This window comes from Lineus longissimus, chromosome 2, assembly GCF_910592395.1.
Source record: "Lineus longissimus chromosome 2, tnLinLong1.2, whole genome shotgun sequence".
Taxonomy (NCBI): Eukaryota; Metazoa; Nemertea; class Pilidiophora; order Heteronemertea; family Lineidae; genus Lineus; species Lineus longissimus.
The window spans coordinates 23,656,890-23,680,573 of NC_088309.1; the positions used below are offsets into that span (position 1 = coordinate 23,656,890).

Consider the following 23,684-nt stretch of genomic DNA (forward strand, 5'->3'; position numbering starts at 1 on the left):
TTCTAGTGAATATTCTTTGAAATGCTATTGATAGAATTCAATACATTTTGATACGCAGAAGAAAATGAATTATGTTGACGTTTGCGAATGAACTGATCCTTTCTTTATAGGTGTATAGGTTTTTTAGTTTTATAGATTATTTGCAACTTTATTGAGTCATGTTGTCCAGATGGTGTAATAATACTGTGTAAAGGATTTTTCTTATTTTTACAGGGTATTCACCCATCATTAAACTAAATTTAGCCAATAAATTGCGTATTTCAGTTTGTGATAATGTCCAAATCTTCCGAGCACAAATGTGATATGTCCATATTTTGGCATCCATGGCTGTTATGTAACATACCATCATGACATAAACCAGTTGAAATTGAAGGTATGTGTTATGCCCAACATTGTCTAGGCTGATTTTAAAATACTTTGGATACCTGATTTAATATTACTAATGAAAATCTTAAAATGCAATTTTCTCAGAAGTGCTAAAATGGACATGAAGCAATTGTGCTCCAGACCCTCGACATATCAACCCAAAAGTAAACCTGCCACTCAATGTTAAAAGGTGTCAATCAGACTGTCTTGAGAAAGTTGATTGGCAGGTTAAGTATGGCCACTTCAACACCAGTATTCTTTGCAATCAGAAATGTTGTCTTTTGATGTATCAACTGCAAATCGGACTTGGCTTTTTGGGTATACTGCATCAGGATTGTTCCTGACTTGCTCCTTAATGTGCCCTGAACGTACCTTGAGCATCTATAGTACCCCTGATACGAAACAGCTTATACGAAACAGCTTATTGATCAATTATCCAGTAAGCCCCTGACGATGGCTGGAGACAGATCTATCTTTCATTGCCTCGCGGTATTTGCACATATTGATACCGATAGTTCCCCAGATCACTTCAGCAGATCCTTCCACACCATTCTGGATTATGCAACCTACAAACAGATATCATAGGACAAACCCAGGCAACCAACATGGTGGGGCAGATGCACCCTTTGAAGTGCTGCACTTTTCAGGCCTCTTCTATGCAGCAATCTTGTCGATCATGTCATAGGGATTAGCTAAAGCACTCTGCTGGTTGTCAACACTTTCAACTGGGTAGCTTGTGAGATACCCTTTAGCATTAAGTCCGAGCAATATTTCACAACAGAATTCACAACAGTCACAGCCCTGCAGCAGAAAGACATCCAATCCAGATCTTTTTCAAGATGCCTGGCTTCCTCCAACACAATCCAAACAGGGAAGGCTAGCCCAAATGAATCAGCCGCAAGAAAGGACTCACCGATGGGACATAATCACAAACAATCTAACTTTGCACAAAGATTTCCCAAGAAAGCTGTTCTGATCAATATGCAGACATGCACGCGATCTCTCAATCTTCGCCAGATTAGTAATTTCCCAACCGCACAGAAGCTGTTCTGCAAAGCCGAAAGACATGCCTGGACATCAGCTTGAACAAGAAGGCAAGGTTTTTTTCCTTGCTATCATGGTATCAAAGAAGAATATGCTACTGTTTATTGTCTCTTTAATGGACAAAGCACGAGGGCGAGGACAAGCTGACCAGCATTAAAAGATTTTGTAACCTGCCTGCTCTAGGTTTTCCTCAACAGCCAGGCTTAGTGCTTTATATAACGAGCATGTCCAATCGGAAAATGGTATGACGCCTGAGGAAATCGAGGATATTGATGAGATTCTTCACCAGGCCACGTGACCAGGCAAGCAATGCGATCAACCGCTTAAAGCAAGGGTTTGAAGCCTTCCATCTATTCAATTAAAATGACAAAAATCATCTCAAACACCAGTAACATTAATCTATCAAAAACAATTAACAACTTCATTAATTTAGCAAAAACTTTCATAACAAAATGACACGAAATGAACCATCTTTAGATACAATATTGGAATTTGGTAATTGATTAAGAATGTTGCCATGGTGACCAGGTATTGGTAGGCCATGGTTGTCCTGGGGGTAAGCAGGTGTCAAAGCAGTAAACACTGTGTTTGCATCTTCATGATTATATATTAACTGTCCCGAGGGACATACTCGTTCATCAGATTTGCTCTCTTGCAAAGTGAATGCTACAAGGACGGCAGTTTCTAGCCCTTCCGCGTCTAGCAGAAAACACCCCTGCTGCATCATAAAGATACCAAGGATCTGCATCCAAAATTACCCCAAGGCCCTGATATCCCCACTGTCACTGCACAAAAGATTTGAACCAAAAAGAGCCAGGGGTGTGAAGCACCCATTAGGTTATGTCATCGGTGGATCATTCATTGCCCTCATAAGGAAAAGATCCAAATTTGGCAAGGCAGATTCAAAAGATGACGATTTTGTGATGGGAAGCCGCGCTTCGATTCACATTGTCAAGACAATGTAACTTCACAGAAATTGGGGACGTAGGGGTTTGTCGCGAGTGTGGAGACTCCTAATTAAAGGCAATAGTTAAGAGATAAATATGAACACAACGTTATTTGCCAAGCAACAGGACGTGTGAATGTTTAACTGATAGTTAAATCATTGATGGGTCGCTTGTCAGAATTTGAGCTTGTATTCTTAGAGCAGATAATTAAGCAACAGAACAAATTTCTACTCATTTTCACCACCACCACCACCTCCTCCCCAATGGAAATGAATTTTTTATTGCTACACACCCTGGTATTCAGGAGTCCATCAACCATCCAACAAAGAACTCTTGTATTGGAATGCCTCATAACTCAAAAGTAAGAATTCTGCCGTCCCAGACACTCCCAAAGTTACACAATTTGTCAGAAAAAAGGCGCCTTTATTAGAAATGATTTGTATAGAATCTCATATGAATGAGATCTGAATCATAAATAACATGTTCATGACCAAAACTGCCCCAAAAATGGACAATGTCTAGATATTTTTTGTGGCATATTCTCTTGAATCCTGGTTCATTTCTGAATGCAGCCATCAGAAATACTTGTATCAAAAGCTTTTCTTTTGTAATCTCAACTCACATTTTTCATTCGTGCCTTTTATAAACTTCAGTATCTTTCTTAAGAAATTTGGGAAAGTGAACACAATAAGAGACAAAAAGTGCTTCAGTTTTTAAAATAACAAGACACATATTTCTCTGGCACCTCACTGATATAAGGTCCAGCAAACTGTGTCTTAGCGTTTGTGATCCCAATTTGGTCATCTGACAAGGGCAATGGATATAAAAGTCTACCTTTTCAATTCGTTACTTAACTCCAAACTGAGGGAAATTTTCTTATTCTATGACAATGAGTTGAAAATTTAGGTACAGACATGATATGTTCCTTTACCGTATTCATTTAGTTTTTCGTGTCCACACCTAAAATTCAACATATTTTCACTTTTGTCTTATTCCCAGATCCACCCAAGAAAGCATTATTTTAAAGATGCATAGAGCTTTTCCCCACACACCACTTGGCATGGCTGATCACAGCAGGTAAGAACACAGGAAGTACACTACACAGCTTCTGCCAGATACAGAAGAGCTACAGAGATCATTCATCATCAATGACATCTCAACACAACTGCGGCTGACGGGCCAACACAAGAAAATGAAAAACTACCAGTATCAAATAGGTGCCCATGTCATTTATAATCAGCAAAAAAGTAAATTTCTGAAATTCTGGTTGGAAATTTGTCTAATGAGGTGTTGGTTAGAAATTTCAACACAGAATGTGGGTTGTAAAGATTTGTTCAACCTTTGACTGCCAAGTAGATGTCAATCTTGGTCAGAGCCACACCCTGGAAATTCAAGACCAATGAAATTCTTTTAAAAGTTTTACAGACTTGAAAAAATCATTTATATTCAAGCCTTTTCTCTATTTCGAAAAAAAAATTTGAAGTGGACTATGCATATTTGTAATATATTCTTTGACCTTGTTTGTTGTATTCTGCTGGGGTTAAGCCAAATGCATAAAACTGTAGTCCCTGATCAGAGAAAGGTATAGGCAAATTTGAACCAGCTGCCACCACTTCCACGATAAATTTCTATCAAAAGCATCATTAGGCTCAATGAGCACCGGAATTAGAAAATAAAAGGGCCAACCTGATTTTCTGACAAAAAAAATCATGTGGGACAGTGAGCCCATTTATCTGCACAACATCGTTAATGCTCATGTTGCAAACTTTCAAAACGGAAATTCATTCCCAAGAGAATTTGTTAGCCCTTTGACCAAATTTTCAATTGATGCACTTAGCTGAGCAGTTGAACTAGCAATTAGTCTATTTATATTTCTAATGGAGTTAGCTCAATTACAGGATTCTGTCAAATGAAGCGTTGATGATGACAATTAGGTGATGATAGTCGAGGATGCAGCTTGGTGTCTGTCCAGCTGACCTGGACAATCCATGGGAAAGAGGACACCAAGAGGAACAGTTCGGGAAAATCATGACAGATTTTGATATGCCATATCTAAGGCAAGGCTATCTGTTATGTTATACCAGAAATATTGTACGAAGAGTCACATCTGATTTCCTGTCCAGGGGGCACTGCAGGAATACAGGCAGAAGCGTACAACTGCAGATAAACAATGTACATCCCAAACTGTACGCAAACAGTTGGTACAATGTTGTTGCATCCAGGAACTTGCCTCAACATTCTTACTTAAGCATCAACTGTGTAATTCTGTAGCAAATTTACAATGTAAGAATGCAAGCCTCATGCTCAACCCTAATCTTTCAACACCAGGCCCCAGGTTGTTAGAAAGCATGTTAGCTCTTAACATCATGCTGACATGTCATTTCATGTACATCTATCATATGTAACAACATGTCAACATGATGTTATGAGAGAAAATGCTTTCTAACAACCGGGCCCTGGGTGTGCAGGACCAGGGCCCGGTTGTTCAAAAGCACAAGAGTCACGTTATCCCTAACAGTTACGTTAAGTATCCTTGAGGACGTTATCTCTTTCATTTAGACCCATTAAAATTTTCATGTTAAGACTTAACGTCTCCGTTAAAGCTAACAATACATTTGAACAACTCAGCCCAACTGTGGTAGAGTTTCCCCAAAAACATCTGAAACTAGAATTCTAAAACCTCCTGCTGGTGAAGCAGAACAACTTGTGTTATTCCTCCTAATCGTGTTTACAGCCTGATATTGTGCTTCGAGGTTGACAGCACCTTTCAGCAAGAGGTGAATGAGAAATCTGCGAATACGCGCTCGAGGCATACCATGGATCATGTAAGGTGACTTGTTCCGCGACCGAGTTGAAAGATAGGTTGCGCCGAGCCAAGTTTCTACTGACTCTTGCAGACGTGAATTCACATCAAATTGGAAGAGTGGAAAAGAAACAGCATTTTCAACAAGCAAAGACCAGCACCATCCATGGTCATCAGTACCTATTTATTACAAACAATCCTGACTTCATGATATATCTCTTTTTTGTTCGGGAACATTTCAAAGACAAACAATGATTACTTTCATAATTTGCCTGGCCTAAGGTATTTCCAAACACACCTCCATCTTAAATAAGCATAGCTCCCCATGAAAAAAGAAGATGTATGTTGGAGAAACTTGGCAGGTTGCTTGATGCTGAACAAGGGGTTAGGTGGAAGGATCCCTTACAAAAAGCAAAGCAATTTGTGTTACCTTAGAGTTCTTAGCACAATAGAAGGCCAAGTTTTTAATTTTCATAGAGCCACACATGGATTTTGCCGAAGGGTGCGATTTCCACCAAATGCCCTATTTGACAAAAAGGATGTTAGCTCGTTGAGCTAGAAGCAGGAACCAATGCAACAGGGCCCGAAACTATCATCAAAGAAATGGTTATTCTGCTATATTGTCCCCCTTGGGTCAGACATCACCACATCATATGATTATCAGAGAAAACCGGTGATAGTTGATGCCACTCTGTCATCTCTTATTATCACTCTCATCAGGTTTGTGACCACTGTAATCAGATTTATTTCCCACTGAACTGATCAAGAAAGAACATCAGCGGTATTTGAGGGTGATTTCTGCTAAAATGTACATCCATTATTAGGATTTCTGGCAAATTTGAAAGCATACATGTATATTTTCCTCGTTGCAAAACGTTCCACTTATACAGGCTTAACAGCATCATCAGCTGATTGAGTACAAACATGGGGCAGCGGTAGCCCAGTGGAAGAGAGTCAGCCTCATGATCAAGAGGTTGTGGGTTCGACTCCAGTACGGGTCACTGCTTGGTCCCCTACTGGTTGAGTTCAAGAGAGTGCCTTCTGGTTGCTCGTGATTGATTTCTTTGGAGGCCAGGGTTATAATATGGTATCCCAAAGCCATTTCAGGTTGGGGTTAGGTATAGGGCTTGTTAGGCAGCTTCACTGTAATTGTTAAGAACATTCTTTCTGGCCGAAAAAATGATGATAATTTCACAGCAGGAAAAGCGGCAGCATGGGAATGGAATTCCTTTCAGTTACAATGTTACAGTGCAAAAACTCAGGTGCAAATTAAGTATATCAAATACCTAGACAATTGCAAAAAAATCAGGATATAAATTTACTTTCACGAACCATTGAATACAAGAACAGTATTAACATAAAAAGACACTAGGTCTGCCCAATATCCTGTCCTAGCCTTTGGGAGTCGCTCTGGCAGAAACTTGGCCTTAATATCGCCATCATAAGTGAAAAATTACACAACAGCTCTTGTTGAAAAATCTAAACACCTCTATGAATGCAAATCAAGCAACACAATAACAAATATTTTTGATACAAAAAATTGTCCAAAAAAACTGGGTTACTCGGCTGAAGCCGGGATAATCGGAGGGCTTTGTAACATTTTTTAACCAACAGTGACTTTTAGTTGATATATCTTGTATTCAGTGGGTGCCAGCCAGCCACAAATCTGGTATTTTCACTGCATGGTAGGCATTGTTATACGCCCGAATCCACCACAGGGGGTTGGCTGCGGGCGAATCATTACATCGAATACAGTTTTTATCAAGACTGAGAACCGCAAAGATAAAGAAGTCAAATTTCACTGCATCATTGTGGAAGAACACAAAAGTGGGAGGAGTAGTGCTCGGATAGCGTACTATTTATGTGATGCTTGAGTCTGTGTTGGGATGCTACAGTTAGTTTACTGAGTAGAGCGTAAGATTTCAAAGACAATTCTTTTCATATGGTTTATGGTTTTGTAATTTGCCCTCAAACCATACCACACACAGGCTAGCCTTAGGAATTGATTCAAGAATCACGGTGACCTTTCATCTTGAAAATATTCATTGGAAATTTGACTGTGGGAAAAATCACGAGGCAAAATTTTTCATATTTCACAAAGTCATTAAACTAGCAGTTAAGATATAAACAGGACAAATCTTTGCGCTTGCAAGTCGCTGCAACACAGAGGATCTATTCCCTCATCCCCAAAGACACTACCCAGTCCAACAGAAGCAAGGTCATCCTGACCTACAGCTAGGGGCCAAAAGTTTCCATCCAAATCTGCATTGATAGGTGGTGGACCAGGCAACAGTTTACGAACATGTAAAAGAAACATGCAAGTTTCACTGTATTTTTAACACATGATACCATGTAAATGATGAGGCAGCCCTAAATTCATCCAACATGAATTCAATCAAAAAGAACATTCGGATATGTTTTTTTCTTCTGCCAGACACATCCGTTGAAGAACTCGAGCATGCTTTACCATGGGAAAGTTTTCTCTAATAAATACACACCGATTTTGCCTATTAGCTAGCTCAGGAGAAATCATTAGTTTGAAAAGGATCATTTTCCCGTCAAAGATATGCCAAAGGAAAAAATGCAGCTCAATTTAAAACAGCATCCAATTAATGTGACTGAGAGAAGGCTGAGGTAAAACAACTTGAATACACTGAACTTCACCTAGAGTTCATTTCATCTAGATGACTGGAATCGTCTGTAGTTTTTTAACAAATTCCTGTACAAGATGCATCAATGTTTTCGCCATTAAGCTAAGATGGAAATGGGATGCAGCAAACTTCAGCCTAAGTTTTCTGAGGATGTCAATACAATTTGAATAGTTTCTAATCAAGAGTGCACTGGCTAGTTTAAAAATGCATGTTGGAAATAACTTGGTGTATAGCTGCATCCAGGATGAGAATATGTAAAGATTGCTAAAGACACAAACATCAAGAGGCATTTGCAAAGAAGATTTTTATTGACAAATTCATATGGGATTATCCTCGTGGGATCCACCTGAAGGTATGGAACAACATAGGGCCGATGTAGGTTGGTGCAGATGCTGCAATCAGTGTTGCCCTCGTTGCTACAATGGACAGCAAGGAACCAGAAATATATTCTCAAAGGCCATTTGCCTTTAAGATCAAGACAGTCAGAAGCAATGGGCTCCAGGTTCCAGCTTAAAATGAAATCATGTCTTTTTTCATTTTTCAATCAACCCCAATCATCATCCAACCAGGCACAACTGACAAAGTCGAATCAATTCGGAACATCCAATCTTTTTATCATTTTTCAGATGATCACCGGTTTTACCGCAGACAAAAGCTCTTTTTGTCACAGATAGCAGTGATTTAATCGAACACGAATTGCTTGTCTGCATTGTAAATCAGCGAAACTATATTCTCGTATACGACAGTCACCTGTGGTCTGCTCGAAACAGCGCATAATATTTCACAAACTAATATTTGGCTCGCCTCCAGCAGGGTAAAATGCCATTAAGGGTGCCAAGATACCCAATTTGTTTACCAGCAGGTGTTTCTATAGGTAATCAACTCGTTACTTTGTAAGTAAATTACTTTCCTACAGAACTAAACCCCCTCGCCGTAATGCTGGATGAAAAATCATGATATCCACCAAGTGTTTTTTTATATGTGGACCACCACAGCCCTCTATAAAAAAGTGTAGAACACAAAAGTTTAAAGCGCAGAGATGTCAGAACGAGCCGTTGCCCCTAAATACAAATGGTAATCTTAGGGCTGATTTTAACTTTCTTGCCTTCCAAATGTTATGATGAAACAAAGCTGCATATTGTTCACTTTCAACTGGCAATCAGCAATATATTGCTAAGGTTTCTAGGAAAAGTTCTCCATTTAATCTGATTCAGGAACTCTCAAAGGTGTAAAGTTAAGCAGCCCAAAAGAAGCAATTTTAACTGCTGCAAACTGAGATGATGGGTTTTTGGGACGCTATCTTTTTGCAATGTGTAGCTTCCAATGAAGGGGTTAAAACTGCTCAATGATTACAACTGTCCATCAGGCTGATGGACAATTCAAATGTTTACCCGATTCAGGTATACATCAATACACAGAAACGTATTTTTTGATTGGAGTGACGTCTTTGGTGACCTGAAGACCTGAGGTCCAATTAGACCAATCAAAGTTCATCCTGTAGGTCAGACCGTCGCCAACGCAGGACGCCCCAGATCCACAGCTAATAAACCAAAGATCAATCGTCATAATTAACAACTAATAAATGAAGCCAAGAGACCATTTTCATTTCCCTAAAGACCCAAGAAACATTGATATAGATAACTACTGTCATATTAGATAGGGTAGCATATTATAACAGCATCTATTTTCAGGAAATTCTGAGCATTTGATTCAGTGTTTGAAATGGCCGGACATGGTGGCCACTCCAAAAGAGAGAGGAAGGGAATGCACCATTTTCATTTCCCTATGCAGCTGAAGAAAGATTGACACAGAGAACTAGCAGAGTTAGGTCAGGATATCCTAAATTGGCTACATTTTTTTACATTTATTTTTCATTCTCTTCCATAATTCCACTAAAACATGGTCTAAGGCTTTGCCTGAGGCTTGTATTGTGAGCTCTCTTGTCAATGCAGCCAAAGTGAAAAATAAGCGCTGGCGCAGTTTCATAACTTTTCCGATCTCATCATGTTGAGGATATCCTAGTCAGATTCCACCGAACATACTTGTGGATTACTTCAATCCAAGTCGCCAAGTCAACACTCAAATGTCAAGCTGCTTACTTATATAAGTATTACATAGGTATTGTTGGAATCTCCTCGGGGGATAAACGGAGAACTTATGATCATGCGCTTTTCACAAATGCTTCTGGCAAAGACCTTTTGGTGCAGATAGGTTGCTTTTATAATGCAGCTTGTCAAGGTATGCCATTCACCACTTTCTTCAAGCAGGTTTTTGGGACGTTTAGTCGCATCTTAGCCAAAATCTTGCACTTCTAAGAAATCCAAAGAAAGAGTGCTTGCAGACAGAATGGCCTGATCCTCTCGGTTTCAGAAGACAAGCCATTATTGATTAGATTTTAGTCAAATGATTTCTTACGAAGCTCTGTCATCTCTGGGGCTGTTTGCCGGAAAATTGGTATTGATGAGAAAAATGAATTTCTCATTATCATTGCTCATTTAGGACGAAGATTCTTTTGGGGACAGAAAAAAAACAGTGTTATATAAATCATCTGCATTTACCGATGATGGGGAGGTTGGTTCCTGTTGCTGTTGGTGCAGGGCCTGGTTAAGACATTTTTTGTTATTAACGCTCACAGGAATGACTTTCTGTCTATATAAGATTCGCATGACTCTGTCGCTTAAAAGAAAGAACTTCACTGCATTATTTTGCAATTATTCATCACCAATTCAATCTGTTATGCACTGATTAACAGAAGACAATTACAATTCATTTGATAAACAAAGTGCCGAGGTGAGAGGGATCACTGTTTGCTTGTGGCAAAGCACATGGTGCTCACCTGGCATGGTAAGAATCTCCATCGGCATGAAAAGCAGATAATGGTACAAAGATTAGAAATTCACACATTAGACATTAAAATACAGAAAACAACAAACTTCATGTAAATGGAATAGTTGTCTAAGTCCCATCACATAAATCCCAAATCAAGGTTTTCGTTACGTAGAGAAGCTTTTAATGAAACCCCATAACAATCTCTGGAGCTCCTTCAACAGAGGCACAAGCACTAACAGTCAAATGGAGAATATGGGGCCATGTCAGAAATGCTTTGTCTCGAACGGATATTATATCCAAGGGGAAGAAAATAAAGCAACTCCTACAATTTGGAAGTACCAGCAGCACCATCTAGAGGAGGATTGGTCAGAATGACGGTTACATGTTGCTTCAAAGCAGTTGACATGGTCCCTGGCTGGAGTGGAGAAGACATGGGTAAGGAGTTTGTAATGTATCAACATTTCAGTTGGGAGTCCCAGGTCGGGATCAATAAAGCTAAAAGCTTCCAAGGATCTGAAGTGGTTAATGGTACAGGTGAGTGCCCAAAAGGAGGAACAAAACATCCACCTCGAAATACAGGATGTAAACAAAGTTTGAGTGAGATGGTTGTCCTGAAGGGGTACCTCATTCATGTTCATTGCATATATTGATGCCCCGGCCAAGAAAAGGGAAATACGCAAAATCGTAGTGCATGCAAATTTGTTGAAACTTGGTATTTATAGTCTTTGTGTAGCTATCTACACAACGACACGACAGGTTTGGAGAAGAATTTTCAGCGTTTCACATCCAAACTATAAATGGTTAGAAGCAAGAAGCCAGACACGGCCTTGAAGCTGAATAAATAACCACCATAACACTTCGTTGGTTTGATTACATACGACAGCAATGAAAGAATATACGCCCTTGTGCAATGACTCAGATAAATTTCCTATTACATTTCAAATTATCCTTTCAACTTCCTCGCTCATTCTCTGACATTTTTCATCATTTTCATCGTTTTGTGTTTCAATGTTATCTAGGGTGTCATAGACTGTCCTGGCAAGGTTACAATTGCTTCATGATTCAAAGATGCCCAGACGGCCCAGATGTTCATATCACAGCTACATCTACCATCTAACACCTTACACCCAATCTGGTATTTTGGATTTGTCTATTAAAGGTATAGTTAGTTATCCACAACTTGATCAGCCAACTTTATAATGTACCTTCACCTCTCCTAAAACGTTTCAAGGAGGAATTCAAGGAGCTTCTCTACAGTGCTCACTGGATCCACTTGAGACCTTTATTACTTTCTCCCAAGTTATCCATGAAATCTAATCCATACCTGACTTTGCTCGTATTGTTGGCTTCTATCCTTTGATGCCAGCTAGCGTTGAGAATATGAATAATATCAAATCTCTTTTAATCTTTTCTTTGTAGTCAAATTTTTAACTGCATTTTTAACTTCGTGTTTCAAAATTGTAAATGCACAATTTTACCAAACTTTTCACCAACCAGCTTGTCGTCATGACTGAGGAAGTCAACAGGATTATTGGAGATGGCAAAATGATGAGATGATAAAGATGATTAAAACAGGTGACTTTCTCTGATGCAACTCAGTCGAGTGTTGTCATCTTGAACCAGACCCTCCTATTGCAGAGAGATTAGCCTAAACTTGCCTGGAAGCATGTATCGATCCTGCCATGAATACCAACACCAATCAACAGTCAACAAAGGCCTTCACACACTCGAGAGTGGCAAGAAGGGTAATATGAGCCCCAGCAGTTAATCGGTCTTCCAACTTCAATATTTGCCACGTCTACTTACAGATGTCGATGGCTTGGAAGCAGTGCGGAGGCTTTGCCTTACTAGTATTTTAAGATCTAGGTAGAGTGGCAGAAACTAGGGCGGTTCCTATCAAGCATTGCTCTGGAAGATGTTTCACAAGGATGGTAAAGGACCTGGTAGGAGTGGCAAAGTGTCACACTTCTTTGGGCCTGCAGGCAAAGATCCAGGATTCAGAGAAAGATCCGGCACGGATCAAGGAAAGAATATGTTTCTTCGTTTTGAAGTGAACTGAACAAGCAAACAAATCTGTATCATAACACTGACAAGGAAACCTTTATGAGGCCTCTCCATGTACTGTACACACAAATATATTTCTTATATCTTTCTACCCATCTAAAAGAGAGAAAAACATCCAAATAACAGCCGATGATCATACCTTCTCAGAAAATGCTACGTCTCCCCGAGTATAAAGTACACAAATGTAATAGAAAACATCGGAAGCAATTTGGCGGCCAAAAGGTGTAACGATAAGTTATTGGAGGGTACTAACAGCATTATTGGGTTCTATCTTATTGTGAAGCAATCATAGGAAAGATATTGCTTAGAGGCCTGCTCAGATTGTCCAAAAAGGCATGTTCAGCTGAGGATCTTGATACTCAATCATTTTTAGGGTAGTTATATTAACAATCTAAAGTGCTAGAGTACATACGACCGTTATCTAGATTATGTTGAAAGAAAAAATTGGTTATCTCATAATTAGGAGATGAATAGGAGAAAGCCACTTCTGAAAAAGTCCTAAAATGGGTAGAATGATTTGAAAATTAAACTTGAATTTGAGAAAAATTCCAATTTTGTAAATATGTATACACACTACAAATGATAAAAACAATGCCATTGTGTCGACCGATATAAAACACTGGTTATAAGCTGCGCTTACACCACGAAATATTGGTGGACCAATTGCACTTACACCACCACGTTGCCGCGACAAATTGGTTCGGCAATCCATTGCCGATACAAATTGCCGAGCGAATTTGTCCCACCAAGCTTGATGGTCCAAATTCGCCCGGCTTGTTAAAAGCTTGGCTTTGTCGTGGTGTAAGCGCAAATGGTTCGGCAATTAGCTAGTTAGATGGTTCGGCTCCAGGCGGCGCTTTCGAAATGGTGCTTTCTGCCAAGGCTTTCCGCGTTCTGCTTATTGTTTGCGCGCCATCTGTAGCCGGATTTTATAACTAGCTGCAGCGCTGGTGTAAGCGCTTGGTGGATTTTCGATGGTGCGGCATTGGTTCCCGAACCAAGATTGGTGGTCCATTTTCAGGTGGTGTAAGTGCGGCTATAGTCTGGCAGCTCTCGTCTAAAGACAATTGATGTTTAGCATCTGACACTTATCATCAGAATATTAATGAATGTTGCATTGTTTCTTTGATACCCTGTATACAACAAGAGGATATGTCTAGCGAGGCCACGGTATATGATGAGAATTTAAGTGACGTACTCACCAGACGAAAAACTGCACCAACTATTAATGATAAAATACTCATGATACAGTTAAACATATCTCATATACATTTTGTTATTTTTATCCCCTTGGGCTAAATTTGATTGCTTTTAAACTGCTGCATCAGATAGTTTGTGTTTTTATTGTGTTAAAGCTACAACATGCTTTGGCTGCTTGACGAAGAAATGTTTAATTAAGGGGCCTACTCATAACTCCAGGTTGCCTGTCTGTCTTTACAGTAACTCCTTGGATGTGCGTGACTTTCTTGGGCAACTTTGCTCAAATTACTACTTGCTGTTACTGCATCTTTTACTTTGTGTTTGTTAAGGGTTATTCTATGGTCAGAAGTAAATCATTCCTTGGTGCAGGGTGGTTTAGTCAGAGTGTTATCATATCTTGGACCACACCTAGGCAGAAACCAGTAAGTGCCTAAAGATTTGATATAAGAATGCCTGAGAATTATTGGAATGTAACAATTCTCAGACAGCGGCACCCACAGCCCACCGTAGGTTTCATGGTGCCTACCAAGACTCTAATCATAACTTACAACCTATCACTAAGAAATACTTAGGTGCGAAAACCTGGCTATTAACTTAGATATTGGGTGCGAGGTAATAATTAGCAGCGGGAAAGAGTTACAGGGAATAGTATAAAGTTGGTGTTAAGAAGTAACCAGTTAACAAAGCACGGTGTACTCTGTTTCTTGCTGAGAGAGCATTACACTATGGGTTTTGCTCCTCATGATATTTTGGAACAAAAGTTCAGACAAATCAATATAATAGTGTCACCCCTATGAAAGGTTCAGCCAGATTTTGGCTTATAAGACACACTTTACTTCCAAACTTCTATCTCTAATAACAGGCACCTGAAGAGAAGGCAGTTTGTACCCTATATTTAACTAGCTGGAGGCTAAACAACCAGCTGCATGTACAGATCAATCAACTAAGCTTGAAATATCGACCTTCTGTTCACAAGCGGTATCTAACGGTATAATTCAAAGAATTTTCTCAAATAAGGCATGAGCCAGGTGCCTCACCCCAGGACTTTCCGTCTGACAGTTCCTTCCGAATAGATTTTATTGGAAACATGATAGCATCGCAATGATTCTTGTGTGACGTTTTTCTGAAACATTCAATCAGATTCATTCATTGAGTTTGTAGCAATGGATCGTATTTCTGCAAAGACTTCCATGACATTCTTTACATTTGCCTTTTTTTACATCAAATCTAAACCACTATACCAGTGATGGTGAATATTAGAGAGGTATCGATTTCACCTTAGTGGATTATAGGATAAAAGCTGGCTTCAATATGCTGATAATACTGTCGACCGGGTAATGTTGCAACCATTTTTGCGGGTTTGAAGGCAAAGACAGTTATCAAACCAGCAAAAATGTCAACATGCGCATTACACATTTCATTTCGGCAGCAAACGCAGAATTGAGTGTATCACCAAACTTAGGAACAAAATGTAGCAATACCGTCTTTGATTTTGCAATGCAAAAGTTGAAATCCAAATACCTCAAATCACACTTCAAAAAATCAACCTGAAACCTCTCTTTGGTGTTCTTTAGTCAATGAAAGCCCACACACCTAAGAATCTATCATTTGCAGCAAAAATGGCACAGAATATCAGCTTTAAGATACCTCAACAGGGTTACCCGGGTGCATTGATAATTTCTCAATCTCTTTGATATCAAGCCAAGCCCTGCTGAGCTGGAGTACTGTCATGTGTTGAACAATGTTTTTACTGTGCCACCACCAGGCCAATTGCTGAACATTCCTTTCTAATTCATCTTCAGTCAACGAGAAGCATCCCTAGAAACTAAACTAATTCCTTTTTGAGATGTTGCAAACCCTTCCACCTGGTTTGACCTTAGAATGTGCTGAAGAGAGCCTACCCCATCATGTTTTTCATCTTTGAAAACATAGGAGTCACCACTATATCTGATCGCAGATTGGCCAAGCTAGGGTCAATTAAATTTCAACATTCTCAACAACATGCTGCTCTGTTTGCAAAGGAGTCTTTGAAGCCTGAAGTTTAATCACAAGTCATAAGTTATAATACTCATCTTTTGCTCGAACTGATGGTTGGCGACATTGAGCTGCTCATGGTCCAATGGATATAAAAACAATAAAATGCCATACATATACATGTAGATTATCTGTCGATCCTCTCTTCTTTACAACTTCAGAACAACCTCAGAAATATACGAGTGCCGGTTATCCATAATCTTCACTGTCAGTGAGATTAGCCCTGCACACTCAATACTCATTACTGATGCAAAATACTGACTTCTCACTATCAGGTAAAAACCACAGTTTATTTTGTATGACAGAGCAGCAAACAGAGTGTATCTGATCTCTTAGTATAACCCAGCACGCCTCTTAGGTGTTGAAAGAAGACAAGAGCGCTGAGTAACCTTAGACCAAAGTTTTCAACTTGTCTGATCACTGACATGAAACTTATCCCTGTGTTGAACAGCCCGGAGTACACCATACCGTTGTTGTAAACCCTGTTCGAAAGAACAGTTCCAGACTCATTCTCAAAACATATCAAAGGATATTTTCTCTGCCAGCACAGATTTCTGGATTTCTGTCTCTAAGCGGGAAGCAGGGATGCTGGAAGCAGGGGTTTCAGATGGTTGTCATCATGCCCAACGAGCCTACTTCGACCTGTCACTATCCCTACAGATGAACATGACCCTCGTACACAACAACCCTGGACCTTTGAACCTGGTAGAGCGATGATATCCACACAAAGGAAGCCAGGATATCAGGAAAGGTCATAGAACAGAGGAAAGATTAGTGTGATCAGGATACTGGGTTACAACCGGGAGAGCCATCCTTCCTAATGATTATTGGCCACAGTGGCTCAAAGAGCTGGCTAGTGGTCACCTGCCACAGTTAACCCAAGAGAATAAGCAGAGTTACAAGCAAGTATCGATTCTTTAATCCATACTTGTTACAAGCATAAACATAGTGATAGACTAGAGTGCAAAAATCAATATAGATAAAGTTCTTGAAGGTAATGCTAATAACTCAAGCAATCTGAATCAGTGTATGTTGGAATAAGAAATCACACTACCCATGAAAAACCAAAGCAGCAATGATGATTTCATGCCACCGTCTGTCGCCGGCAAAAATAAGCCTTTAAAAACATGCAGATTGATGCTGTTGCTAATGATAGTCTCTGACACAACATTTCCTTCCATCTTCTTTAAAAGCCATGACTTATGATGGTAGAGATGATGGTACAGATAATCCTCAGTTCGGGTAAAGGCAGAATACTTCTGAAAATCAAAGATGAGCCAGAGAAGTTTCAACATGTGCTGATGCTGATGCTGATCGATGCTGATGATGGTGACCGATGGCAATTGTTTCCTCCAATCTTCCACTTCCATCTTGCACTGATTGACCCACTCATAAGAGTTCCACTAATAGGTCTCCAGATAGACCAGTGTCAAGTGTGAAGTCGAATGATAACTCTAAATTTCGAACTTTCGAACGAACGGAATCTCTAGAATCTTGTTTCTAAGTCGCATATTGCTAATTCCCTCAAAAAGGGCGAACGCAAGTGGAGTGGTAACGCCAGTTGAATACAGATACAGTGTAATGGCTTTATAAGTGCAATGGCCGCATCCCCTCCAACTGACATCAAAACAGTTCTTCGAAATTTCCAGCCAGATTGTCATAATCATTTCTCAATTCCTTCATCTCCCCTGAGACAAGAATCAGAAGAAATCTCAGCAATCCTCTCCCGGATCGACTTAAAAGCGATGTCTTAGTATAAACAACGTATAGCCCTTGGGACTAAGACTCTTTGGAGGGAAATGTTTGGGTCTTTCGTGGGGCATGTCCCTAATGTCAAGAAGGGATTTCACCGAGGAGAAATGGGAAATCATTAAATAAGACTAATGGCAGGAGATTGATACACTTCAGTTCAGACTCAAGTGTTTTGTTGGGAAACGCATCCTGCTTTGGATTGATTTTTCTGCCAGGCCCATTTATGAAGTTCCTTTAAAAGGGTGCGCCGTTCATAATTAATGATGGTCCAGGAAAATAGAAATGCAGTTATACACAATGCCGGAGTGCAGAATTTGCTAAACTTGGTATTTTATGGTATTTAGACATCTGTCTGCACAACGGCAATGCTGTAATTTATATTTAGTACGTACTTTTAAAATCTCTAATTCAATTACAAATTTCAAGTATCTAACAAGCTACTTAGGCCTTTAACCGCCTTCCTGTACAAAATACAAATCATGCCTGGTCTCCTGTATTATCCCAAGTGCATCATCACTCCAAGATAATTCTCGTGACTTGAGTATAGAATTTGTTATTGCCCATCAGATTATCAAAAGAAGGATAGACTTGAAAAGAACACAGTTCTCTCATTAGACACCAGATCGTGATGAGAAAATTGATCAATTTATTGACTCGAGTAAAACGTACCAACGGTCAAATCTTATTTGCCCTCTTTTGACAGGATGAACCATGCCCCCTGGGGTCCATTCTCAACACTGAGGAGGGATTTAACGTGCAGGTACCAAGAGCCCAACACAACTAAACACAACTAATGCCATCTCTAGTAACTCAAACAAACTCAAGACAATCCTCCTATAATGTAATAATATAAATGTAAACTCACCATCTTTTATTGGAGGATACACCGTGAACCAGCTAAAAAGATAAATTTGATTTGAAAATTAATTTCATTTCAAAGAAAACATTCACACTTTTTTAAGGGTGGAAAGTTTGAATTCAAATGTTTTTATAATGAAGCCACTTTTATTAAAGAGATAGAAAAGGCCTTTTGAGCCCTTCTCTCTCAACTGGTTTTATCAGTTTGGTAGAGTCCCTTACCTAGCCATGATGTCATTTCCTGTTCCTGTTGTTCCTCCACTTTACTATTATCCGTCACACGATTCATTTGTTGGACTTCGAGATACTTCTTGATTTCCTCTGCACGAGACATCCACTTTTCCAGCTGTATATGTAATAAATCCTTCTTTCTGCCTTTGGGTTCAGCTAAACAAAGAACGATCCCAAGTCTATCATTTGCAGAGTATAGTAATAATGTGCTAGGCTATATGTTGTATGATAAATCCTTTGAAAGGCATATGTTGTATGATAGTTAGTTAATAGCAAACATTTTTTGTTTAAAATAAACTACTGCTCTCAGTAACTAACTGCAAGTAACTATCTGCCTTATTTCTGGCTCTGGATGGCAAATTTGTGTCGGGATCTTAACTATAATGTGCTTGATGAAAAGGACACATACCTTGTAAAATGTTGATGAGTTTTTCTAGCACATTTTCATAAAGTTGGAAAGCACCATCATATCCCTCATTCTCAAGCTGAAATCGATGGTGCAATGACATTATTTGAAGACTGAAGGCCTGTGCACACTTTGAGCTGTTTCGAAATCTACAGGCTCTGGGCAATGTCGAATCACGTTAACCGAATGGCCAAAGCGTTCAAAAGCCAAAGTACACAAAATGCACAGAGGAGATTTTATAGTTTTGATAGACATGTTAAAGCATACTATACCTTCTGCTCTGCCCAAACTACTTCCTGGAGTGAAGCCTCTATCACAGTGTCACCTCTAGAAAGCTGGACTGAAGTGACAAAAATCACAACAATGTACTTTTTTCCAGTGTTTATTTTCATACCATCCAGCCATTTTCTGGTATAAAAACCCACCTCCGTATAAGCCCTGAAAAGGTATTGCAATTCACTGCCCCTCCTCCATATCCTAGCAGATTTAATTGGCCACTATGTCATTGATGAGACAGTTGACAGAACCAAGCAACTGAATCAAAGTACTTTGAAAATTCTAAAACCCTTTTGGTGTCAAGTTTTCTAGACTTTTTGGTGTCTTGTAATGAATCATGATTATTCCCATTTCCTTCTTCAGTTATACCAACCTAGCTCTTCATATTCATCTACACTGGACTTTGTTTTTCTCAGCACAGGCTTCTCTTTTGGGGTGTATAGATTTTTCAGCTCTTCTGCCCGGGCCATGTAGTCTTTCACCTAGAATAGCAAGAACACCACAGTTACTTCATCCGTTAATTTCATTTTCACATATATTGAATAGGGTCTATAGGCAGAAACCAGGTAGGTCCCTTAAGGGATAAGCAGCTGCCACAACGAAACTATTCATACTTGTATGAGAACTTAATGCTGATGACTGATACCCTTAAATTTGCATACTGTGATACTACCTTTAACCTTATTGCGTGCTTCTTTTTCGGGTCACTCTCATCTGAAATGTAGAATGAGTGAAAGGAACATAATTGTCAGAAATGTGATATTAGAGTGACATTTTTCCAGGGATCCTCAGTCATGATGCTTATCTAATGTACTAGTACAAAGACGGGGTCATAAGCCAATGTATTAGAAAGAAATGACTTCTTAAAAGCATCAAATCCGTCAAAATTGCAAGACATATATATTTAATGAATGATTTTACTACTTACAGTGAATGGCGGGCACAAAGTATTCAAGTGCATGACAGTAGAGTTTGACTGCTTGATAGTAATAACCATCTGTGTCTGCTTTCACAGCCTTAGTCACTATCTCACCCTAAAAACAACACTAATCTATTAGCAGATAAAAAACACAATTATTTCGACTTTCAGGCATTTACATCCAAACTAAAGACTAATTGTAAGATATTGCACGAAATGATTCTTAACACAACTGTCCCTCGCCTTATCGAAGGATACAAGCATTGGACAGACGTGTTTATATCAGTGACTGGCATGGCAGTCTTTGAAGTAGACCATGTTGGCCTTTTGATACTCACAGCTTTTTCTAAACATTGTGGACTTGGCATGTGTTGTAAATCTATGAATGGATGCGTGAAGAATTCATCAAAATCGATCCTAGTCTCGGGATCTCTCTGGAGAAGTCTATGAAGGAGGTTGCGGCAGTTGTCTGATATTTCAACTCCGTATGGAAGCTAAAAAGAATGGACAGAACAAGTGACAGTACTGTAAACCTGAAAAGTTTCAGGCCAATTCGATTTGCAATTTGGGAAATTTTCTACGATTTTTATATTTGCAATCAATATCATTTGTAAAAATTTCAAAAAAACGCCCATGAAAAATTGTTGCATGTGATCATGATCAGAGGTGGCAGTGAAAAATTGCCTATTTGTTCGGTGCTTTAGATTAATACTATCTTAAAGCTCACCTGTATTGGTTTGGTATCCCTAATTTTCTCCTCAAGCTCCGCAAATGACTTCGATGCAAATGGAGCATGGCCAAAGAGACATTCTGAAAAGTCAATTTTTTTACATAACTCTTCGTGATAACTACAATTTACTGTACAAGGGTCAATTCATATGAAACAAATTTGGTTCAGAGAATAAATCCAAAATCTCACCATATGTTATGACCCCAATCGACCACAGGTCTGCTTTTGCTGTATATAGCCGCTGAGTGATAATCTCTGGTGCCATGTAGAGTGGGGAGCCACGGAGTGTCTTAGCATTGGCATCATCATGCAGGTACTGAGCAAAACCAAAATCTGAAAAAGAAAAGTAGGAGCAAATTGCTTAACAGAAGGATCATTTTGAATATTAATTGAAATGGATCTCCAACTAATGTCAGCTTGATTTTTCCTTTTAGATACCTAACACTTACCAGCGACTTTTAAAATTGGCCTGTCCCTCGATGATAACAAAATGTTTTGTGGTTTCAAATCCATATGGGTGATATTTTCTGCTCGCATGAATTCAAGAGCTTTGGCTGAAAAAACAAAATTGGTTCAGATTTGGCTAGCCTGATTTTTTTTTAGCAAGAGCATAATAAGTCAACAACAATGAAATTAACTCATTAAAAGACACGTTATTTCTATTTTCTTCCAGTTTCCTGCAGTAGTGCCGTGGAATTGGTCCCTCAGAGTGACTAGCAGGAGTACAGAAGATTTTCTCCTTGATAAAACCGTCAGATAGACAGCAGGCACTCCGCAGAAGTCAGCATCTAATCTATAATGTGCTAGAAGAAGCTTCTAACTAACCTAACTGCTGAAGGAATTTTTTCATCATATGCTCTGGTAAACGCCTTTTGGTATGGATAAACTGGGACAAGTCCCCTCCTCCGCAGTACTCCATTACTAGGTAAATGTTACTCTGGTCCCACTGGGGAGGAAAAAGAAGATAAATGAAACGTTGGTCAAGTTCAGGCAGAAAAGATTTGTTGAGTGACCGTTGTGCAACTTGTGGTAGTGAATTTGTCTTCAAAAAGACCGATCTGGGATGAATGGAAGTCACATTTAAGATTCATGTTGGGCTCACAAGGCCTACACTGGGATCTGCCCATGACATAAGTTCAAGTTCAAGGACAATATTGGATGTTTACCTCAAAATCCTTCAGCTCAACAATATGTTCATGTTTTAGCTTTTTCAAAATCTCTATTTCTGTCACCAAGTTGTCCGTGGATGTTTTTGTCAGACCTTTTTTTTCCACACATTTTATGGCAATGACTTCCCTTGCTCCACCCTGAAGAAGATTTTACGGTAAAAAGGTAAAAGAAAAAGATGAGAGGATATCTTCATTTATTCTTCAGCTAGTTTTGACACTGTTGCACGATTGAATTCATGTCAAATTCATGAGAGTCTTCTCGAAACGACGAAAGTTCTCATTTTGCTCAACAGATGTCCAGTCCAAAATTTGGAAATTCCGGAATTCAAACGGTGTTTATGACGAATTACAGAAGAGTAATTCTGGGTTTTGTGGTTTATCTATATCAAAATACCTTTCTAAACGCTTTAAACACCGTGGCATAAGTACCACTTCCCAATTTCTCGGCAAAAACGTAATCTTTAATGCTGCTTGGAACAGATCCTGGCGAAGTTGATCTCGCCATTCCTACCTTCCAATCGGAGAGTTTTTGACCACGTGCTTCACTCTGCGTGTTTCTATTTTTAGAAATTCTGTAAACACAAGATTATGGAGAGCTAACTCCGAAACAGCCATAGTTGCGTATTTCTGTACTTGGCTCTTCCAACCGAGGGGGTATTTTCCTATTGCCTTGCCTCGCGAATGACGGTGATGGCGTTGCCGTTTACTCAACTTGGCGTTATCTCCTTCAGTTAATGTCTTTCGACATAACGCCATAACGCCATAACGCCAGCGTTAGTGACAAAACACTTTTGAACTGAACCGGACCCATGAGTCGAGATGCCGCCGGCGGGACCGCCGGGCATAACTAAGAAAATTATTTTCAACATTTGTAATTTAATTGTATTGCACGGTAATACAGTGAGCATGAAGAGCTTGGATTCACGTAACTGCGATAAAAATACTTAATCAAATACACGCATGCATGAAACCATCATTGATACATTCAATATTAATGTAGAGTTTGCATAAAATCATCATGGATACATTCAATATTAATGTAGAGCTTGCATGAAACCACTATCATTGATAGCTATCATTGATACATTCAATATTAATGTAGAGCTTGCATGAAATCATCATGGATACATTCAATATTAATGTAGAGCTTGCATGAAACCACTATCATTGATAGCTATCATTGATACATTCAATATTAATGTAGAGCTTGCATGAAATCATCATTGATACATTCAATATTACAAGTTTGCATGAAACCATCATTGATACATTCAATATTAATGTAGAGCTTGCATGAAATCATCATTGATACATTCAATATTAATGTAGAGCTTGCATGAAATCATCATGGATACATTCAATATTACAAGTTTGCATAAAATCATCATGGATACATTCAATATTA

The 23,684-nt window shown here is 39.2% G+C and overlaps 1 protein-coding gene across 1 annotated transcript in view; it reads right to left on the reverse strand.

Annotated features, from left to right (window-relative positions):
* The window catches only part of LOC135483811 (serine/threonine-protein kinase ULK3-like), a 34,607-nt gene extending 12,201 nt beyond the window's left edge, over positions 1-22,406 (reverse strand). The window contains exons 1-13 of the mRNA XM_064764861.1: positions 22,277-22,406; positions 21,936-22,056; positions 21,560-21,664; positions 21,300-21,443; positions 21,108-21,190; positions 20,719-20,874; positions 20,390-20,495; positions 20,135-20,175; positions 19,835-19,943; positions 19,458-19,525; positions 19,189-19,264; positions 18,771-18,935; positions 18,556-18,587 (exon numbers count right to left, since the gene is read on the reverse strand). Coding sequence (XP_064620931.1) covers positions 18,562-18,587; positions 18,771-18,935; positions 19,189-19,264; positions 19,458-19,525; positions 19,835-19,943; positions 20,135-20,175; positions 20,390-20,495; positions 20,719-20,874; positions 21,108-21,190; positions 21,300-21,443; positions 21,560-21,664; positions 21,936-22,029 — 1,173 coding nt within the window. The 5' untranslated portion in view covers positions 22,030-22,056; positions 22,277-22,406 and the 3' untranslated portion in view covers positions 18,556-18,561. The remainder of the gene's footprint in view (positions 1-18,555; positions 18,588-18,770; positions 18,936-19,188; positions 19,265-19,457; positions 19,526-19,834; positions 19,944-20,134; positions 20,176-20,389; positions 20,496-20,718; positions 20,875-21,107; positions 21,191-21,299; positions 21,444-21,559; positions 21,665-21,935; positions 22,057-22,276) is intronic.
* Positions 22,407-23,684: the final 1,278 nt, after the last annotated feature.